The sequence below is a fragment of the Myodes glareolus genome, chromosome 13 (genome assembly GCF_982192425.1).
Source record: "Myodes glareolus chromosome 13, mMyoGla1.1, whole genome shotgun sequence".
Taxonomy (NCBI): Eukaryota; Metazoa; Chordata; class Mammalia; order Rodentia; family Cricetidae; genus Myodes; species Myodes glareolus.
In genome coordinates, this window is record NC_142038.1 from 19,935,291 (window position 1) to 19,957,749 (window position 22,459).

Below are 22,459 nucleotides of genomic sequence, written 5' to 3' on the forward strand. Positions count from 1 at the left end.
CAAACACAAGTGAAGCCTCCAGACACAATCCCCCAGTCTCACCTCCAATTCTACAATAGAATAGCAGCTACAGCCCTTCTTACCCCCTGCCCCCATCACCTGTGGATCCCACAGATCTTCCACTCCTAAGCTCCCTCCCCCAATTTGTCGCTTCATCCCAGTCCCCAACTCCACCAAGTACTCCCTACAAACACACTAGCTTAGCAGGCCAAGGAAACAGGAGACAGAAGTCAGGAAATAGAACACCCACTCTAACAAAGTCCAGATATCAGCACCTACAATGAAGCTCAGCCCAGATGCGTAGATCCCAATGTAAAAGGAAAAAAAAAAAAAAAAAAAAACAGTACCTAACAGTCACTGCCATTCTCTCCGCCACAAACCTACCACAGCAGACCCTGATTACTCAACACACCTGAAGCACGAGGAAAGAACCTGAAAAACACCTGTATTAAGATGATAGAGTTCTCTATAGAGAAAATCAATAAATCTATTAAAGAGATCCAGAAAAGTGCAAACACTGGGATGAAATTCATAAATCTTGAAGCACAAAAAATAAAAGCACAGGGTCAGAAATTGGGGTTCAACCTGAAGATCCAAAAAGCAAGGCAGCCAACCAGCCACTGGCTTTTACCTCAACCTCATTCTGAAATGACGATCCTTCCTCCAGGAACCTCAGCATAGGACTGTGTGATGAGAGCTGTTTCCTCCCAATTTATATTCCTCTTTATGGCTGGGATTAAAGATGTGTAAAACCCAATTTCTATGGAAATTAGTGAGGCTACTGGATTAAAGGTGTGTTACCATAATCTGATCTGGAAGGCTCACCAGAGGGACCATTTTACTTTCAGAAAAGATAGGGATGGATACTACATAGTCATCAAAAGAAAAATTCACCAAGATGACATTTCAATGTGTAATGACTACAGACTGAGTCTTTCTTCCTCCCAGAGTTCTCCTGTTCTCGTTACCCCACCTATACTTCCTGTCTGTCTACTCATCAATTAGCATTTTATTAAAACAATACAAGTGACAAATCTTTACAGCATACAAGACTATTGACCCACAGAAGTTCCCCCCTTTTTTTTTCAAAATGAAAACTCAGAATTTAATCTCCTTTGTTTAGCTTTCTTCCTGACCATTATCCATAACAACTTGTAACCAATGCTCTAAACAAAGAAATACATTTAAAATCCATTTTTGGGGAATTGGGTGTAGTTTTCTGGGATACTTCCTGTTGATTGGGGGTGCTGATAATCTTATGGGGTCCAAAAGAAAATTTAGAATTCTGGTAAGATCCTGACTGGAATATTCTGTGAGTCTCGATCACCTCAGCCTGCATTCTTGAAGCTATTCTAGATGTAGAAGTCAGACATCTGTGCCATTTGCTCCTATCAGAGATTTCTCAGGGGGTCTTCCTTAAAACATGATTTTTCTTAACTCTGAATGAATCCATAGCTTCTCATTTCCTGTGGAAACAAAAGCAAAACCTCTTCTCCAAAGTAAAATATCTTTTGACTTTAATTTAGAACTCAAGGCATTTTCAAAATATATATGTTAGATTAATTCAGTAACATTTATTTATAATCAAATGTCTTTTAGCAACTCTTGCTTCTTCTTCAAGCAATTCAAATACAACACCATAACATCCAGTATCCAATCATTGTGTAGTTTCCATCTTTTTGAGATTTTATTTAAAAATATTTCTTTTATTTTTATTTTTAATTTTGGTTTTTGAGATAGGGTTTATCTGTGTATTTTTGGCTGCCTTGGAACTCCCTCTATAACCAAGCTGTCTTTGAACTCACAGAGATCTGTCTGCCTCTGCCTCTCAAGTGCTGGGATTAAAGGTGTGTGCCACCACACCCAACTACTCTCTCTCTCTCTCTCTCTCTCTCTCTCTCTCTCTCTCTCTCTCTCTCTTTCTCTCTCTTTTAAGGACTTTATCCTTTTAATTTCTCTCCCAAGCTTACATATATTTTTAAACACACTGAAAACCATTTAGTATAACTCTCATTTACTGGAATGTGAGTCTTTAATTTCCTAAGTGATATAGCTATGATTAAAGCCGTGGCTTTGATGGCTGCTTCCACTCCATTCTTTAGCTTTCTGAGAATCCATTCTCATGGTGGAAGTACTTGCAGGAGCCATGTTCATTGTCACACCTCTGAAGTTTCAAGGTCCCTGCCACCACCAAGAAGCATTCTGTCGGCTATTTATCAACACCATCTAAGTACTTTGTTATAAAGCCTCTTAAAAGGACTGCAAAGTTTTTACTGCTAAATCTAAATCAGGAAGCCTCTCTTCAATGAGACATGCTTGCCTCTAGCAAAAAGAGCCCACCTGAGAAAATGCTGCTCCAAGAACCAAAGTAGGGACTAAAATGTATATATAGATATACATACATATATATTCATATATATATATAGGCATTCTAAATGAAATTGTCAAATAATCATCATCTCTCATCACCAAATGACGCTTTCAGAACCAGTAATATGTTACGCTGAATTGAGTTGTTGGCCAAATAGGTCCCATGGGAACCCCCGTACACTACAGGATGTTACCTAGATTATATGCTGCTCTCCACAAATTGATAGCAAGGCCTCTTTGCTAAAGACAGCATGCACACAACTCATTGAACATAAGTGAACTTGTGCCTACATTGAGCCTTCACCCCGATGTTCTAGTGACTTTGATACAGGAAGGTACCAAAAGAGAAATGTAAATACCAACTCAGCCACAAAACCTTTACTCTACAAACTTTATTGCCTGCAAACTATTCTAAGGTAATGGTGGTATGAAACTTGTGGGTGTAACTAGCCAATGTCTGATTTGATTTAATGTCCACTCCACAAAATGCAACCCATTCCTGACACTGCTTGGGTGACCAAGAACCTGAGACTAGATAGTACAAAAACCTAGGGTAAAACCAGATATTGCTGTTCTACTAAAAGTAAATAGCAATACAATGACTCCTAATGACATTCTGATATATTGATAGGTCAGTGTCTTACTCAGCCATCATCAGAGAAACTTCCTCCTGCAGCAGATGGAGACAAATACAGAGACCCAAAAGTTGACAATGTGCAGAGATTGAAACTCTTTATAACATTCAATCCAAAATGGGATGCCTCTATCAAGTCCCTACCCTTTGGGCTCACAGAACTCTGCAGCAGGGGAGACAAAAAGAGTATAGAAGCCAGAGGGGATGGAGGACACCAAGAAATCAAGGCCTTCTACACACAGCAGGGCTGACGTACATATGACTGCTCAGAGACTGAAGTGGCACTCATAGGAGATATATTTGTGAGGGGAAAAATCTATTTTTCAAAGAAGTAAAAAATAAAATGAAAATAAATAAATGAATAAAAACCGAACAATATTTTAAAAATTAAAAATAGCTTTACTAGAAAAGGTGAAGTCCTCACTGCCGAGAAGAAAAGGTGACTCTTCGGGGTGAAGAATCATTTGATTGCTATCTATTGTAATCAGTTTATCATGTATGTGCATATCAAAACATTGTCTTGATAGAATGAGAGAGATAATACTTCAGCCAACATTATGTGCTGCTAGACAACCACTACTCCCGCTCCAGCACCAGGAAAGGGTTAGATCTTTTGGAGAAATTGGCCAAAGAGATAATCAATCTTTTTCTACCTTCTACAACTTGAAAGTAAGGTTGTCTTACTGGAGACACCACATATACAATGGCAAAGAACATGGAGAAATCTAGCTGGTAGTCAACTGGAAACTACTTTACCCCTACTGGCTAGTGTTTATAATGCTGTAATATGCTCTATGTGCTTCTTGGAGGGCAAAAGGAATCATCCGTACCCAGTTATGAACCCTTTGAGCCACAATATCAGCCTGTACACGGTAAATGCCCACTTATGGCCCAAATGTTAAAAGAGTAACCTACCACTTTTTAACTGGATTTTTTAAGGCCCGCTCCATGAAATGGAATGCATACCTGAAATTATAATTGAGGCTAAGAACCTGAGACTAGCTAGATCATGGTCCCTAGGGAGAATCCTACTACTATTAATCTGATAAATGAACATAGCAATAAAACAACTTGTAACAGCATGTTGCTATATCTGCAAATTAGCGAATTCCTCAAATTTCCTCTGAGAAGCTTCTTGTAGTAGATGGCAATTCACAGAGATCCACAATCCAACAACATGCAGAGAGTGAGAGACTTTGTAGTACTCAGCCCCAAATGAGATTCCTTTATCACACCCTCCCTGCAAGGCTTGTGGATCCATGCAGAAGAGGGGGCAGGGAGATTATAAGAACCAGAGCAGCGACAGACTTTAAGGAGACAGTGTCTTTCCATACAGAGCAGGACAAACATAGGAACCTATAGACTGTGACAGTGTACACAAGATTTTCTTTTCTACGCAGGCAGCTATGAAGCTATCAGGGAGTAACTGCCCATCTGAACAAAACTTGTCACCTTTTATTGATCAATGACTACCTCTGTCTGGGGCGCTGAATAGGACTTCATGAGACAGAGCTCATTGTACACCTTCTGTTTACTTTGATCTTGTCCCTAATATCTATTAATGGCTTTTTCCCCTCAAAGATAAAGCACTGAGTTATACGTTAGAACAAACACATGGCACAGATTTGTATTTTCTAGGATTTTTCAAAGCACAAACCGAGACATGGTTTCCTTGCTTTCAGAAAGAGAAAGGACGTGGGTTTGCAGGGAGCGGGGGGAAAAGGGATAGAAACAAAAGTGACAAAAATACGCAGAACGAAATTCTCAAAGAATAAATAAACACATAAGAAGAAGGTCGAAAATTTTAACACTCATAATTTTTATTTTATATATTTGCCTTTATTTTTAATTATGTATCTGTATGGATGTATATACACATGAGTACCTGTGAAGGCCACAAGAAGAAATCAGACCCTGGAGCAAAATTATAATTGATTGTGAACTGCCTGATTTTGGTGCTGGGACCCTAGTCTCTAACTCTGTGAGAGGAGTACACACTCATGACCACTAAGCCACATCTCCAGCCCTATTTTAAAAACAAAACTTCAGTCTGAAAGGGTTATATCTGGTTTTACTTTCCCACTTGCCCTTCTCTCCTTCAGCACACCCCATGAAGACTCTACCTCTCACCTCCACTCCCTCTCCATTTTCTTATCCCTGTAGTGTATCCTCCACAAGCAGCCCAAGAAGCATTTTGAATCACCCCCTTTCTAAAGGCCAGTAGTTTCTTCTCATCCTTAGAACAAAATCAGAAATGCTTATCATGGTCTCTGAAATATCATAATATTTGGTAAAGTTTACCTCACACGTGTTGCAAAAGATTTGAAAAATCTGACGCTGGGGATCAAATTCAGGAGATTTTAAAATGTGGTGCTGGGGATAAAATTCAGAACCTTGAATATATTGGGCAACCATCACTGAATCGTACCCCCAGCCTCCGTGTTATGAAGACAAAATGACCACATATGTAAAACCTAAGAGCAATGACCATAGCTAGAACATAGAAAACACTACATAAATTATCGTTGGATCAACAGCACATTTCAGCATAAACATATGTTAGTTACATTCCAAACCCCAGGATTCTGTCCACTGTTAAAATAGCACGCCCCCCCCCCCCATCTCCTACCTCTCCCTTTGTCACACTGGTCCCTGTTCTAGTCTTTCTCTGTTTTCTACTCCTCTTTTCCTTTCCCATGAGGAAGCTATTAACTTTGAATAGGGTGGTGGGAAAATCAGCTTGCAGTAATGCCGTGATGTCCTTTCTGCCTTTCTCTTGTTCAGTCCCATCTTGAGAGTGAGCAGGAATTAATTATAAGTATAATTTATAAGTAAAATAGTGATGCCATTGTAGCCCTGGTCATAGAGCTCAGCTCTCAGGCTATAAATCCAGCCCCAACCAAATCGTGACCCAGTCCACACTTAAAATCAGAATGGACTTAGGCATCTGCCTCCTGGTAGAGTACAGACCTAGAATTTGTGGGGCCCAGGGTTCAATCTCTAACACACACATGGACACATGCTTCTCGGTAATGTGGCATTTATCAAAAGCAATCCTTTCCCGAAGACCTTGGCAAACAGAAAATAACATTGCAGTCCCCCAAACTGAACAATTTTGGTTTGAATGATGAACCATTAGTAGTGATTTTCAGAACAGATTTAGTCAGAGAAGAACTAGCAATGCAGAAAAATTTGGGTTTCTTTTTTATCTTGGCCCAAGCCCCATCAGGTGCCCTTGAGCACACAAGTTCCTTTGGTCCCTTGTTTGTCTTAGAAATATGAATGATAGGGTTATTTTCTTATTCTCAATGAGGTTAAGGAGTCAAATGTTGATAAGATGGAACTCTTAGGAGGTTCATTTGTAACTTTAAAATAATTGTTCCTCCAGAACAATTCCCTGAAAATTCCAACTTATTAATTCCTTCCTTGAATAATTAAATGCAATTCTAAAATGACATTTAAAATGAAAAAGATTACAATTCCACAATCTGCCATAGACATCTTCAGAAACACTCAAAAGAATCTCCTCTCTTTAGAGCCAGGAATGCTGCCTTCATGAGATTCTTTCCTTCGGCCTCTCCAGCTCTGTGTTACCAGAAGTACGCAGTTCATTTCAAGTGACATTTACTCAAGGTTATGACAACAAGTAGCTGTCTCCCAGTGAAGCATATGTTCCGGCCTTTTCTGGTTCAAGAATCATTTGCTTGCTTGTCTTCAAAGCTCAAGCGTCATTTGCTTCCTCTTCTTCAAAGCTCATTCCTTCTCGGTCATCGTGGCCAGAAAGATCCTACTTCAGAGCTGAAGGTAAGAACATCTTGTACAAATTTCTTATCTCCTTTCATGCTTTGAACCATGACTAGAACAGCTAAGAACATACATAAGAAAATGTTACATCACAAAGCCTCTTAACTATGGTATTACATCCTTCTTAAGTATCTTATTTTTAATTAGAATATAAAAATAAAGTCTATTACTGCCTCATCTACCTGAAACTTCCTCCCTACTAATGAATTCATTGATTTTTCTCTTGGTCTTTAAATGATTACCAAACTCCACCCAAGAGTTACAACATGGTTTCACTAGTGGAGCAAGAGATGAGAATAAAATCATTCCCTTTCACCTCTTCCTGAATGATACTTTCTATGTTTAAAAACAGGAGAGTTTTGTTGCCAAAAGACCAGGGAGTTGGCACATGATGGCTCCCTGCCGCTCAGAGCAACACTACCACTGCCACACACCTCCTGTGTGACTCAGTGACAATGCACACCTCCTCTGCTTTTCAGTCGTTCTCTAGCTTGGGGCAGCTCCTTGAGACACAGCATATTTAAGAGTTAAGCATATTCATTGCCAGATGTTCCCCAAAGTGAGAATCACTCGGAACATGCATACACTCACCACTTTGCTTGCCTGGCTGTCATGCAATATACAAAGTCCAAAAGGGATGAAAACAGGAAGGGATACATGGAGCTACTGAGAGCAAGGCCTTGAGCAAGACTAAAGAAGGGACCTCCTTCCCTGCAATCCCAGGAGGAGTGAAGGGTTTCTGCCCACTCATTCTCGTGTTGAGCAACACTGTTACACTGTTTACTAAATTCCTATGCACTGCCTAATTGCAAGTCGTAAGTCCTTGAGTGGGGTCCCAGAGCCCCCAGAACAAGAACATATTGCTGAAATGAAACCTCACATCAGCTCCGACAAAGAAACAAGACTGTGAGGTTGCACAGAGCCTCCAGCCTTTGAAGGGGGATCGCCCTCAGGCCAGGGGCAGGACAAGGGAGGGCAGAAACTGGGTGAGTAGCTTCAAAAGACAATTGCCTCTCAGTGACTTCTGCATCTCTCCTATCAGAGAAAGAGATTTGCTTCTCATATCCTTATAGCAACTTAAGACAGCTTTTTCATTCCTTCTTTTTCTTTTTTAGGAGCCCATGGAGACACCTCATTATTATCTCTAGGCTTGTTTTATACCGAAATATTTAATTTAGCTAATTTCTAAGCAGAGTTACTTAGCATTCTTTTCTCTGCTCCAAGATTTTTGCTTTGTGCTGTCTGGGCTTAAGATTAGCAGAGTAGACCTTATCGACAAGAACACTTGATGGGGCTGGCAATTTATGGAAGTCTGAGATCTGCTTGAAAGAAGCTGAAGGGCTCTGTGCACAAGGTACAGAGAGGCACAGAAGCAAGACTCCCTGGGAGCCAGAGAGACCTAAGGTCTGGGCAGGATGGGGGTGGGGAAGAATGGTGACCAGTGGCAGTGGCATCTTTTGTCCTGGTAATGAGGAGCCAGTTTGTTGGGATTTAGAAGATTCATTTTAAAATAAGTGTTCAGCACAAAGTACGAGCAAAACATGAATAACATAGAATCCAACATGGTGGGGCAAAAGAACATCTGAAAGTAATTAAGACTTAACCTGTACTTCAAAAATGGAGAGCCCTTAGATAAAAGTCTATGGAGCCAAGCCTCTAAGGCCAGCAGGGAGGAGTTGAAGTGCCTGACACCAGTCAGGTAAGTGAGATCAGCAGTGGGTGGGGAGAGTTTGGCTGGCTAAGGTTAAGGTCAGACAAGGCAGAAAGGGTTACTGTAGTGGTTCTTCTCCCAGGAGAAGCTTCCTAAACTCCTAAAGTACTTGGGCTCTTTGTCCATTCCGCAGTAGAAACAAGTAGAAAGTAGAAAGGCTGGCCAGGCACTCTCATTCCTCACTCTGGTCATTTCCCTGGTCTTGTTGCTCGGTAAGCTGCTGGGCTCTGCCCACTGTGGTCCAAAGCTCAGACTTCATTCCACTGACTGTGCAGAAAGAGGCTCCCTCTAAAGTCAGTGGTGGGGATTTCTCCACAGAGGTCAGGGGGTGTGCACTGGAGTCAGAGTGTACAGTCACCCCTTGTGGATATAAGGAGCTTTTCTGCAAAACCAGGGAGAGTAAACATGAACTGGTCACAGGAATCCTGGACCTAACAAGGCCTGTGAGCATGGCATCCTTCTGCTACCTTTAACAGGCTTCATTAATACCAGCTACAAGTCTATCTTGGCAGGGTGGCACATGCATATGAGCCTAGCACTTGGGAGATTGTTGACCAAGGTTTCTGTCCCACCTGCTCCCACAGCTGATCAGCCCCAAAGAAACACACAGAGCTCTACATTGATTATAAACTAATTGGCCTAGTAGCTCAGGCTTTTTTTTTATTAACTCTTATAACTTATGCTAGCCCATAATTCTTGTCTGTGTTAGCCACATGGCTTGGTACCTTTTATTAGCAAGGCCTTCTCATCTTGCTTCCTCTGCATCTGGGTGATGACTACAGACTGAATCTTTCTCTTCTCAGAATTCTCCTGTTCTGGTCGCCCCACCTCTACTTCCTGCCTGGTTGCCCCAGCTATACTTCCTGCCTGGCTACTGGCCAATCAGCATTTTATTAAAATACAAGTACAGGGTACAGACCATTATCCCACAGAACTTCCCCTATTGTTTTTTTTTCAAAACAAGAACTTTGAATAGAATCTCTTTTGTTCAGTTTTCTCCTGACCATTATCCATAACAACTTGTAATCATCATTCTAAACAAAGACAAACATCCATAATCCATCTTTTTGGGAATGTGGGTATAGTTTTCCAGGATATTTCCTTCTGATTGGGGCTGCTGATAATCTTAAAAATGGGGACCTAAAGAAAATTTTGGATTATGGTTAAGTCCTGAATGGAATTTTTTGTGAGGCTTGATCATCCCAGCCAACAGTCTTTAAACTGTTCTGGATGGAGAACTCAGAGGAAACTCCAGCAGAATTTCTCTGAAATGTTGGGTCATCTGGACCATCTGCTCCTATTGGAGAATCTTTGGGGGGGGGGGGCGGTCTTCCTTGATCAAACATGATTTTTCTTAACCCAAAATGAATCCACCACTTCTCATTTCTTATGGAAACAAAAGCAAAATCTCTTCTCCAAAGTAACATACTTTTTGACTTAAATTTTGAAGTCAAGACATTTTCAAAATATGTATGTTGGATTAATCTAGCAACATTTATATTTAAATATGTTTTAGCAGCTGTTGCTCCTTCCTCAGCATTCAAACAATTCAAAGAGAATGTAATAACATACAGGATTCAGATTCTCTGTGTGTTTTCCATCTTTATGTGGCTTTATTTTAAATTCTATTTCTTTTATTTTTACGTTTAACTTTTGGCTTTTTGAGATTAGGTTTCTCTGTGTATCTTTGGCTGTTCTGGAATTCACTCTGTTGACCAGGTTGTCCTTGAATTCACAGAGATCTGCCTGCCTCTGCCTTCCAAGTGTTGGGATCAAAGTTGTGTGCCATCACACCCAACTACTCTCTTTCTTTCTTTTTTATTTTAAGGACTTTATCTTTATTCTTTTCTCTCCCAAGCCTACATATATTTTTTAAACACACTAAACCGTTTAGAGGCTTCTTTTCTCTGAATCTATCTTTACTGTATACTTTTCTTTTTCTGACAACATGAGTCTTTAATTTACTGTTTTGGCTAGGATTAAAGCCATGACTTTAATGGCTAGATCCACTCCATTCCTTAGCTTTCTGAAAGCCTAACCTCATGACAGAGGTACTAGTCGGTGCCATGTTTATTGCCACAATACTATGGAGTTTCAAGGTCCCTGCCACCACCAAGAAGCCTGTTATTGGCTATTCATCAATACTATTTAAGTGATTGGTGGTGGGGCCTCTTAATAGAACTGCAAGGTTTTTGCTTCTAAAGCTGAGTCAGAAAGCCTCTCGTAAGTGAGATGCACTTGCCTCTAGCTCCCCTCTCTTCCTCCTCCCCTTCTACATTTTCTCATGAGCCCCGTATTCCCAATTTACTCAGGAGATCTTGTATTTTTCTCCTTCCTATGTATATCCATGTATGTCTCTCTTAGGGTGTTCTTTGTTGTCTAGGTCCTCTGGGATTGTGGACTGTAGTTGGTTTTTCTTTGCTTTATGTCTAGAAGTCATTTATGAGTGGGTACATTTGATATTTGTCTTTCTGGGTCTGGGTTACCTCACTCAATGTGGCTTTTTCTAGATTTATCCATTGGCCCACAGATTTCAAGATGTCATTAATTTTTACTACTATGTAGTATTCCATTGTGTAAATGTACCACATTTTCTTTCTCCATTCTTTGGTTGAGTGGCATCTAGGTTGTTTCCAGGTTCTGGCTATGACAAACAATGCTGCTATGAACATAGTTGAACACATATCCTTGTGATGATTGAGCATTCCTTGGGTATATACTCAACAGTGGTATTGCTGGACCTTGAGGTAGATTGTTTTCTAATTTTCTGAGAAATCACTATACTGATTTTCAAAGTGGCTATACAAGTTTGCATTATCACCAACAATGGAGGAGTGTTCCCCTTACCCCACATCCTCTCTAGCACAAAAAAATTTAAACTTTTTAAAAATGATATATAATGCCTAGTGTTTACTGATTAGAACAATATGGTGATCTGTTTGGAATATTTCAGAGATGCTGCCCTAGGATGGCCTTGAACTTTACATCCTCTTAGCTCCACCTCCAGCTGCTAGCATTACAGGTGTGCATCCCCAAGTCCAGTCTAAGTGGGGTGAGGAAGGGAAATCACCACTTTGAGCATACTAGGCAAACACTTCATTAACTAGGCTACATTCTGACCTCGGACCCCAGTAGTTTTAAAACTGAAATTTTATTTTGGAAGCGAGAAGGACTCATGAAGAATAATAGCCTTTCAAAGAGGATCATTGTGTTCATTTTGCTAATTTGCAAGCTGCAAAGTTAATTTTCAGGTTGCTCCTAAAGTTAGTTTCTTCATAATGCTATTTTTGCATACATAGCAGTTATGCATGTTTATGGGGAAACAATGTGATGATTTGATAAATGCAATACATTGTAAGTGGTGCTCAAACTTGAATAATTGGCATGTATATCAACTTAAATATTTATGATTTCTCTGGGGTGAGAACATTCAAAATTGGTTGCAAGATTGCATTAGTGGGAAAACTGTCAAGTAGGTGGGAAAGGAGGGCCCAACAATCAGAGGTGACAAGCCCCAGATCCTGTAACAAAATCTTCAAACACCTGAACAGAGTGTACCAAGATATAGAATCCTGCTGATTTCCTAGATGTTCCAATGGAGGAAGATCCCCCACTGTTTCTAAATACACAGGTGCCCCAGCTCTCCAAATGCCTCCAGGCACCCTAATGCCCATCATCTCCAAATGCTCCTAAAGCCCCTTCCCTGCAGGTCTACAGATGCCTCCAGGACCCCAAGTGAACCCAGGTTTCCAGGTTTACCCATGTCCCTCAGATCCACCTTGTCTCCCAGGTCTGGCTCTCCAAGTCCCTCCAGGGCCTCAACTTCCCCTCAAGGCTTCAAGCAATGAGCAGAGTGAACACACCAAGTTCACCAAGGAATTTTGAGATTTTGCAAGTTTCCCACATATAAGCAACATATGGATCTGGGGGGGGGGGGAAACTGGCTTGAAGGAGTACCAGATCCAGGTGTGGTTTAAAAACCAGAGGGCTAGCTACTCTCAGTAGCATCCCCCAAGAGCATATAGAAATGCCAGGAAAGTGAACCAGAACAAGTGAACAAGAGCTCATGTCCCTGTCAATGCCCCTGCCACTGGTGGGTCTGGGTCCCCAGGTCTACTAGATGTTAGGTCTCTCCCTCCATGCAGCTCCTCTAGTATTTCCCCAGACCTTCTTCACTTTTGATGGAGTCTAGGGAAGTTCTGGGTGTGGTGCTTCTGCAACCACTAGTCCATTTCCATAAAGAATAGCTACAACACCAGTTCAATCTGTTGCATTTGAAGACACAACAGTCTCAGTTCCAGCAATAAGATCTAGTCCCAACCAAAGCTCTATTCCCACACCCATCCCCTTATATATCCAGCAGCAGCTCACACTCCCACCAAAGCTGGAGCTTACATCCACAGTATTGACTGTAGTATGAGGGGCTGGCTTGTTGGGGTATCTGTCCTTCCCAGTACCCCACAGCAGGCAGGCCCCAAAGAAAATCACGCACAAGACTCCATAAGATTATAAACTGATTGGCCCATTAGGTCAGGCTTCTTATTAACTCTTATAACTTATATTACCCCATTATTCTCATCTATGTTAGCCATAATGGCTCCATACCTTTCTCAGCTGGGCACGTTACATGCTGCCTCTTCGGTGTTCTGTGTAGGAGTGGCTGAGGAACTTCTCTGCTTCCCAGAATTCTCCTGTTCTCATTGCATCACCTCTACTTCCTGTCTGGTTTTCCCGCCTATACTGCCTGCCTGGCCAATCAGCGTTTTATTAAATATGATTGACAGAATACAGACAATTCTCCCACATCAATTGACAATAATAACACTGATATATAGTCACCTTACCATACAATGAAACACCAGAGCATGGCCCTCTGTCTAACTATAATGTATCACAGGTCCCCTTAACCAAGCTGTCTTCATTCACGTTCCTAAGCCACTGTTCTTCTACCAACTTTGCTGAGATCAACATTTTCAGATCCTACATAAGAGTGACATCAAATATATTTATAAAATTTTAAATTTCTACATCTGCTTATATATGTACTTTCTGAAACTTCTATAGTAGTGGGTTTCCACGCAGCTTTTTCAAATGTCTCCAGTGTACTTAACCTCCCCCGGTACCTTCCTCTATTCTGCCCTCCCTTTCCGCACTCACCTAGCCTTTCTTGCTCCATCATTCCCCTCTATCCCATTATACAAAAAGGTTCTATCTCCCCTCTCTTGAAATCCCCTCCTTACTAATCTCCTGACTTCTATATTATTCTGAATAGAATACACATTAGTTGAAGATTCAAAGTTAAAATCCCCAAATGAGAGAAAATGTGCAATGTTCGTGTTTCTAGATTACCTTAAGTGATTGTTTCCCGCTTCATTCATTCACTCATAACAGTCAGAATTCTGTTTTTCTTGACAGCTAAATTCTATTTCATTTTGCAAATGCTCTACATATTTTAAAATCCATTCACCAGCTGATGGGCTGTCTTCATTTCTTGGCTGTTGTGAAGAGAGCAGCAACAAACCTGGAGGAACAGGTACGTCTGTGATGGGATTTAGTTTTATCAGAGAATAGGCCTCAGTGGTATTGCTGAGTTGTGTGGTGGGGACAGTTCTGGCTTGACTTTTATGGTGACTGTACCAGTTTTCACTGCTACGAGTGAAGAATACGTGTTCCCCTTTTCCCATATTCATATCAGCACCCTTCATCATCACTTGGGGTTTGTTTACTAGATCTTAGACATTCTAACTGGTGTAGTATAAATTCTCAATGTATTTTTGCATTTCCATGATTACTAAGGATATTGAACATCAAAAAGGTTTTTCTCAGTCATTTCTTTTTTATCTTTTGACAACTCTCTGTTTGGCACCATGCCCCATTTTTAAGCTGGGTTGTTTGGTTTTTTTAATGTTTAGGATATTTTAGGTCTTTGTATATTCTACATACTAATATATACAAACACATATTGTAGAAGGAGCAGCAGGCCGCATTCCCGCCACCCCACTCCTGGCTAGTTTACGCCCGAAATAATTACACGGAAACTACACTCATTTAAACACTGTCTGGCCCATTATTTGTAGCATCTTATTGCCCAACTCTCTCATATTGATTCAACCCATTTCTAATAATCTGTATCTCACCACAAGGTCATGGCTTGTCGGGAAATATTCAGCATGTCTGACCTGGCAGCTTCATGGCAGGCAACTCTCTGCCTCAGCCTGACTCTGCTTCTTTCTCCAGCATTCTGTTCTGTCTACTCTGCCTATATAAGCTGCTGTCCTACCAAAAGCCAAGGCAGTTTCTTTATTAACCAATGAAAATAACACATAGACAGATGACCTTCCTCCATCAACATATATAAAGAAATTAAATGGAGTTACCCCATAAAGGGTCACTGGATATCACATGCTAACAAATAAAAAGTTCAGTGTCAGGAATAGATTACCTCTTTCTGAAATTGTTGGGCAATAAGGTACCCCCAATGTTAAAAGTTATTGCCATTGCTATTGGCTTGCCTCAAAATTTGAGAGTAAGAGTTTAATGCTGAAGGCACTGTCTACGTGAGTCATCAGAACATGGAGAAATCAAGTTGGTGCTCACCTGGAAGTTTCATGCTTACTAGACAGATTCATGGTGCTATAAGGTGCTTTCTACACTACTAGAGGAGAAAACTAATCATAAATTTACCAAGATGTGAAATTATCAAGGTACAATAATGACCAGTCAGCATGGGAAGACATGCCTACTAGTGCAATAGTGGCATGAATGTCATAGCACTAACCAACCACTTTCTGATTAGATTTAAAACCTGCTCCGCTGTACACTGAAACCCATATTGGCACCATTATGCAAGCCAAAAACCAATGGCTAAAAAAGGCCCTAGAGGAGAACCTATTGCTGTTATTTTGCTAAGCAGGCATAATATCAAACCATCTCCTGATGTACCCATAGATTAATGCATCTCTCAACTCTCAAAGGAAAAGCTTCTGTTTTCAATAGATGGAGATGAAAACCAGAGACTTATAACTGATCAAAGTACAGAGAATGAGAAATAAATGAATATTCATCTCTACATGGGACATCTGTTTCATACCCCTCCTTTCAAGGCTCAGGGATCACTGTGGAAGAGGAAGTAGAAGGATTAAAAAAGCCAGTGGCAGTAGATGACTACCGGGGAACAGTGTTTTTCAGACACAACAGGGCAGTCGCACATTTGAACTCATAGTAACTATGATAACACGCATATGACATGCACAAGCTCATGCCAGACAAAAGCCTAACATGGAGAAGGAAGTTGCATGTGACATCCCACCCCTTCTTGAGGAGCTATTGACAACTGATAACTGCTGGGGGAAGGAGAAAGAGAGTCAGTTTTCTTTAAGGGTGTGTTCCCAGTAGGTCAGCCCATGATTCAGTAGAAGGCCATAAATTCAAGCATACCTAAGGAGCACAAATTGTGCTTACTGGTTTGTTTTGTTTTGCTTTGGTTTTAATTAAGAGGCAGACCCGAGGTTGTATGGGTCTGGAAGAGGAGATGGATCTGGGAGGGGTTGGGGGATAGAAGTGAATGTGATCAAAATGCATGGAACAAAACTCAAAGTCCTAATTTTAAAATGACAAAAAAGAAAGAAAAATGTTGAAAATTTCCACTTCATTGGTAATTTCAAAACTTTTCCGTAGCCTGTTTTTCGAACTTTGCTGGCAAAGGCAGAGTGGTTGCGGGGGACATTATAGGAAGAGTCTTCAGTAGCATATCTGATAATGGTGCCTTCAAGGTAATCAGCTGCTAGATATAATTAGTAATGACTCTATAAAATACATAAATCATAAAGCTTCAAGTCATGAACTTGCCATGCTTCGTTGTAGCAAAAGCCACAATGGTAGAAAAACCACACCCATGCCTGATACACCAGCCTTGCCATCCCTACAGGTCAGCTTGTTTACCCCACTCACCACAGTGGACAGCAGTACACAATTTCATTTAGGCTCCTTGGCCAATACAGACACGTCGACTCCACACAGGACACAGAAATAAATCGAATTAGAAGTCAAGTCAGGTGGAAGTTTGCTCAACTTCCGTCACAGTTGTCGGTGGCTTCATGTCTCATAAGAATCAACTAAAAGCAAAAATGAAGAAGTTAGTTGAGGATCTGAGATGCTGAGAGAGACCCTACTTCACTCAAAGGTAATTCCAGAAAGCCTCACCCCAACCCTAACAGGCACACACTCTTTTCTTCAGCTTTGCCTGGCATATCTGCCAGCCTACACAAGTCACTTCAGTTCTGTTCCTAGGAGACCACACTGGCTCTGTGTCTTAGTTATGGTTTCTATTACTGTGAAGAGACACTATGGCCACAGCCACTCTTATAAAAGAAGACATTTAATTGGGCTGACTTACAGTTCAGAGGTCCAGTTCTCTATTATCATGGCAGTGAGCATGGCAACATGCAGGCAGACATGGAACTAGCTTCATTTTGATCAGAAGGCAAAAGGAAATGAACTGAGACTCTGGGTGGTATCTTGAGCATCTACGAGAACTTAAAGGCTGCCTCCACAGTGACACACTTCCTCCAACAAGACCACACCTACTCCAACAAGGCCACACATCCTAATAGTGCCTCTCCCTGTAAGCTGATGGGGGTCAATTACGTTCAAACTACCAGACTCTGTAAGATGTGAGAACACAACTGTCAACAGTCAGAATCTGAACGCCTAATAAAAAGACACACTCAGCTACATAGGACAAGAAAATCCAGTTGGTCTCCAAAAGAGCACTAAATGTGAAGCCTCCAGGCAACAGAGGAATTTCTACATACTTTGGATGACCTTTCCTCAGAAGGATTCAAGAGAGCCTAAAAGGCACGTAATCTACTTTGAGGGGACACTTTGAGGCATTATGAAAATTATTGGACATCACCAGAGATGATGTCCAATCACCCCAAGAGCTCCGTGATTGCCTTCTGTGTGTTTGGCTTTAGGTCTTGCTGTTGCTTTGAGACAATTCTCTTTCTGCTGCTCAAGCTGGAGTGGAAATCCTGAGTTCAAGAGATCTTCCCACTCTGGCTTCCTGAGTAGTTGGGACTACGACAGGTGCACAGCCCTAAGCCCAGGTCCTAACAGCTTTGGAAATTGAAGTAATAATGTTCACGCTACGCGAACCACTTATTAACACCTTTATGGTCAGGCTGTGACCCAGAAAGATAAAGGGATGAAAAAGAAAGGATCTACAGGTCACATCAGTTCACAGACCCCATCCTGACCTTCAAGGTGGAGAAGATTCTGTGTTTTCCTCCTTCTCCATACACTTCTCCTTCCTTTCACTCTTCTCTCGCCCAAGGGCCTACTGGCATTCACTCTCATCTGTTCTACACAGCTACATCATTCATGAGGGTAAAATGGAATGGAGAGAGAGCAAGGGATGACTTTCCATTATCTCAGAGCTCAAAATTCCACTGCAAACATTACTCGTAAGTCGGCTACTATGAGGGTGTAGTAAAATGTTTTGTTTAAATTACCACGGTATGACAGTTTATGGAAGGAATATAGTTTTCTTAAAGCTAATGTGGCTTGTTTTTATTCTGTAGTCTTTCTGCAATATGTGTTTTCATGTGTTCTCTTTAACTTCAGATCTTCCCTCACAAAGAAATATTCTGAAGAACCCATCAAGATTTCTGTCTGGTCAAGTTCAAGCACCATCTGTCTTAACCCCAAGCAGGAAAAATGAAACGTATTATCAGCCCATATGAACACACCAATGACACGGCAAGAAACAATTCAGATTGCCCTGATGTAGTTTTGCCAGAAGAGATATTTTTCACAATCTCCATCATTGGAGTTCTGGAGAACCTGATTGTCCTCCTGGCTGTGATCAAGAATAAGAATCTCCAGTCCCCCATGTACTTTTTTATCTGCAGTTTGGCCATTTCTGACATGTTGGGCAGTCTGTACAAGATATTGGAAAACATCCTGATCATGTTCAGAAACCGGGGTTATCTCAAGCCTCGTGGCAATTTTGAAAGTACAGCCGATGACATCATTGACTGCTTGTTCATCCTCTCTTTGCTGGGCTCTATCTTCAGCCTGTCTGTGATTGCTGCTGACCGCTACATCACCATCTTCCATGCCCTGCAATACCACAGCATTGTGACCATGCGCCGCACCGTCATCACCCTAGCAGTAATCTGGATATTCTGCACGGGGAGCGGCATCGCCATGGTGATCTTCTCCCACCACATCCCCACCGTGATCACCTTCACATCACTCTTCCCTTTGATGCTAGTTTTCATCCTGTGTCTCTACATTCATATGTTCTTACTTGCCCGCTCCCATGCTAGGAAGATCTCTACTCTACCTACAGCCAACATGAAAGGTGCCATCACACTGACTATCCTTCTTGGGGTCTTCATCTTCTGTTGGGCCCCCTTTGTCCTCCACGTCCTCTTAATGACCTTCTGCCCGAATAACCCTTACTGTGTTTGCTACATGTCTCTCTTCCAGATCAATGGCATGTTGATCATGTGTAATGCAGTCATTGACCCCTTTATATATGCCTTTCGGAGTCCAGAGCTCAGGGATGCATTCAAGAAGATGCTCTCCTGCAACAGGTATCAGTAGAACTTTTGACCCCTGATTTAAATATTGTAAAGAGGTCAAATGGCATGACAATCTGACAAGTGCTGATGCTTCTGGCCAGCATCTTTCTTTAATAGATGGTGATAGTCCCACTAGTTAGTGTTTACCATACATAGCTGGCTTTCTAATTGACAGTCTTCCTGCAGCTGCAAACTTTATATTGTATCTAGAGAGATGAAATTATGGGCTGAAAAGAACAATATACAAAGTAACATAGCAATACAAATGTGAGGACTTTGGGTTAAGCAAATATTTGTTCTATTGTGGGTACCTGACAAAATTGTCCTAGGAGGCCTTTCCAAGTTGGAGGCCATGGCAACCAATTCTCTAAGTTAAAGTACTTTTTAACCATCTAACTAACTAACTGTTTTGGTTAGGTTTCTATTTCTGTGGCAAATACGAACATTTAATCAACTTTTAAAAAGGAAAAATTTATTTTGTCTCATAAATTGAGAGGTTTTGGTTCTTGGTACCTGGCTGTTGGTTGGGCCTATGGCGAAGCAGCTCATCATGATGGAAACATGTATTAAAACAACTCATGGCAGCCAGAAACCCATGGCAAAGAAGAAAAGATGGGTGTCCGATAGTCTTCTTTGACGGTAAAATCTCAATGAACTAACATTTACCATCAGACCCCACCTCTTAAAGGCTGCTTCTGGTATCAGCTAACTAAAGACCAAGTCTTTAACACATGAGGATCACTTACCTAAACCATAATAGAGAGTGCCTCAGTTTAGAAACTATAGAGTTCTTGTAAGACAAATATGGTCATTAATTACCACCACTAAATAGCCCATCTCTCATGTAGTCAGCTTTTGAATTTCCAAGAATAAATGACTCTTCACTATAAGTCTTCTTTGCTCACTCAGGATTCCACTTACTCTTTAAATCTCTCCCTACTTCCATTTCCTCAAACGTTAAAAGCAAAAATCTCTCAAAATGGAAAATTCACATATTAACCCATTTGAGTCCTATTCAGGAATATATAATATGTACTGTATTAGGGGAAGGAAGGAAGGAGAGATATAAGGGATGAGAGAGAGAGAGAGAGAGAATCAGAATCAGAATCATGTTTTTGACTATGGGATAACCAAGACCGAAACATTTCAAGCATCATGCTATTACTAGAGACCCAATCAAAGGATATGATATGATGAAAAAAATCTCTTTTTCTTTTAAACAAGTTCAAAATGTAGGCACATAAAATCACTGAACATTGTATTATTATGCATTAAGTAATATATATCCAATATTGAAACATGGCATTCTAAATAGTAGTAAAAGAAGCAAACTTTCAAGTTCAGCCATTAATAACACAGTTAAAGAAGAGGCTCAGAGTGTAGCAGGTTGCAGTGACAAGTCCTTGCCAAACTAGAGAGAACTATCAGTGATAAAAGGATCCAAGGCTACTCTAGTCTCCCTGGATTCTCAGTATCTTCTGCAAGAGACAGCTTCTTGCCTTCTGTCTCCAAATCCTGTTGTATAAGAGCTTCTGGGGAAAACAAAGAAAAGACATAGGGTAGAAAAAGTATGATTTATAAGGTTAAGGATGTGCCAGAACAGAAGAAAGTCATATTCAAGAGGGGGAAAGTGCTTATACGCTGAGCTGGGAAAATGTGGGGCATGGCCATCCAGAGACATGGCCTTCCTCAAAGACTGACATGCTCAACACAGCTAAGTATAACTCATGTCTGATTTCCACAGCAGCTGACCAAATTTATATTGCGTCTGCCTTACACGGCTTTCGAGTAGTGAGAATTTCTGTTATCCATTGATCCTTTATTTCACTGTATGAATTCATACTTTGTACTTTGGTTATTGTCTGCTACCTGGGTTTGCCCGAATTGCTAAGCATTCTATGAACATTCCTGTGTGTGAACATGCAAAATAGTTTCTCCAGAATATGTTCATTGAATAGACATGCTTCAACTTAACAAGAGAATTGAAAACTGTCTTTCCGAAATGGTTATGCCAACCACACTCTCACTACTAGAGTGCAAAAGTTCCAGTGGGCCTGTATCTTCACCAATTCATTATGCCCTCAAAGTCTTGGTAATTTGACAGATGTCTGATGCCCATCTTTGACTGCTCATGAAATTGAGTAGACTTGATATTGCTTGTGTTTCATGAACTCTTGCTCATGCATTTTACTGGTCTGTCTTGGAGATTCCCAGGTGAAGGGATTTGCTAGTAGAGCCCTTACTCTCCGTCTTTTCCTGGCTGGAGTCTTCTATACAGTGGTGACAGGAAGCAGAGACTGAGAGATTCTTCGTGTTTTTCCTAAATTTAAGTAATAATACAATTCAAGTTTTTCCAATATGGTTCTTATTTTTTTTTTGAAAGTTATGTTCTACTAAACTGAAGACATTCTTTTCCTACATTGTTTCCTAACAATGCTTTTATCATAAATGAACATCGACCTTTTAATGCATCTTCAGCAACAGCAGATCATTTGCTAAATTATTAGGGGAGTAAATAACACTAATAGATTTTTAAAAATTGACCAAACTTATACAAACTACAAATAGTGCAATATTATAGAAATTGTAAATAAAGCTAAAATATGTCATTCTACAAGAATTATTCTGAATCATACTTTTATACATTCAAAGATTTTATACTAATATGCTTTAGTAAATTTTTGAATGGACAATAGTGGATTGTATAAACAAAAAACAATAATTATGAAAAAAGGTCATGAATTTGACAGTGAGTGGAAAGAAAATGGAAGGAGCTGTAGGGAGTAAGGGAGGGATAGAAATGATGCAATACAGTACTTATGTATGAAATTCTCAGAAAAAAATAAAAATTTATATAAAAAACGAAAATTGAAAATTCAAGATCTACTCTTTCCATAAATATATTTTTATTATAAGAAAAAAGAAGAGATGCTATTTGTTCTGTTTATATGACTACTTCCTAACCTATAATTAGAGAAAGGGTTTTCACCTCTTTGGCAATGATCCATATCAGTGGGAGACTTTTCATCTGAAGGTGCCAACCTCTGCTTATCTGACTCTGCCCATTAAAGGATTGGCAAACAACTATCTTGCCAACATATGAGGGAAAAAACATTTTTTTCTTTTATTAGTGTAAGTACCTGTTTGCATAATAGCTAAAACTTTGGATAGTTTGTTGGGCACGCCTCCCAAAGCTTATACTATCTACGTACCTTGCTTGAATGTAACTCTTCAAATTTCTGTATCAGTTTGGCTGGGAGGTACTGTGCCCAACAGCCACAAGAGGCACAGACAAGAGTCTCAGTAGGGAAAGCACCTGCACAGGTCTCCTTCGGTCACCAAGATCTCTGA

The 22,459-nt window shown here is 40.5% G+C and overlaps 1 protein-coding gene and 1 long non-coding RNA gene across 3 annotated transcripts; one reads left to right on the plus strand and one right to left on the minus strand.

Annotated features, from left to right (window-relative positions):
• Nucleotides 1–4,799: 4,799 nt before the first annotated feature.
• LOC148119969 (uncharacterized) lies at nucleotides 4,800–7,531 on the minus strand. Its single transcript, XR_015734681.1, has 2 exons — nucleotides 7,400–7,531; nucleotides 4,800–6,869 (listed from the first exon to the last, which is right to left on the minus strand). It is a non-coding gene; the product is annotated as an uncharacterized LOC148119969 (long non-coding RNA).
• On the plus strand, nucleotides 6,658–21,976 carry Mc2r (melanocortin 2 receptor). Of its 2 annotated transcripts, none has more exons than XM_087895931.1 (3): nucleotides 6,658–6,808; nucleotides 13,935–14,052; nucleotides 18,144–21,976. In XM_087895931.1, exon 3 carries the CDS (start codon nucleotides 18,237–18,239, stop codon nucleotides 19,128–19,130), a length of 894 nt encoding a protein of 297 aa, XP_087752057.1. In that variant the 5' UTR covers nucleotides 6,658–6,808; nucleotides 13,935–14,052; nucleotides 18,144–18,236; the 3' UTR covers nucleotides 19,131–21,976. The 2 variants fall into 2 exon arrangements, with proteins under 2 accessions (XP_087752057.1, XP_087752058.1); XM_087895932.1 differs by lacking the exon at nucleotides 6,658–6,808 and adding an exon at nucleotides 7,588–7,794.
• The last annotated feature ends 483 nt before the right edge of the window (nucleotides 21,977–22,459 follow it).

What these genes read in the sequence shown, in the direction of transcription:
- Mc2r (XM_087895931.1), top strand. Translation starts at nt 18,237, where the DNA reads ATGAAACGTATTATCAGCCCATATGAACACACCAATGACACGGCAAGA.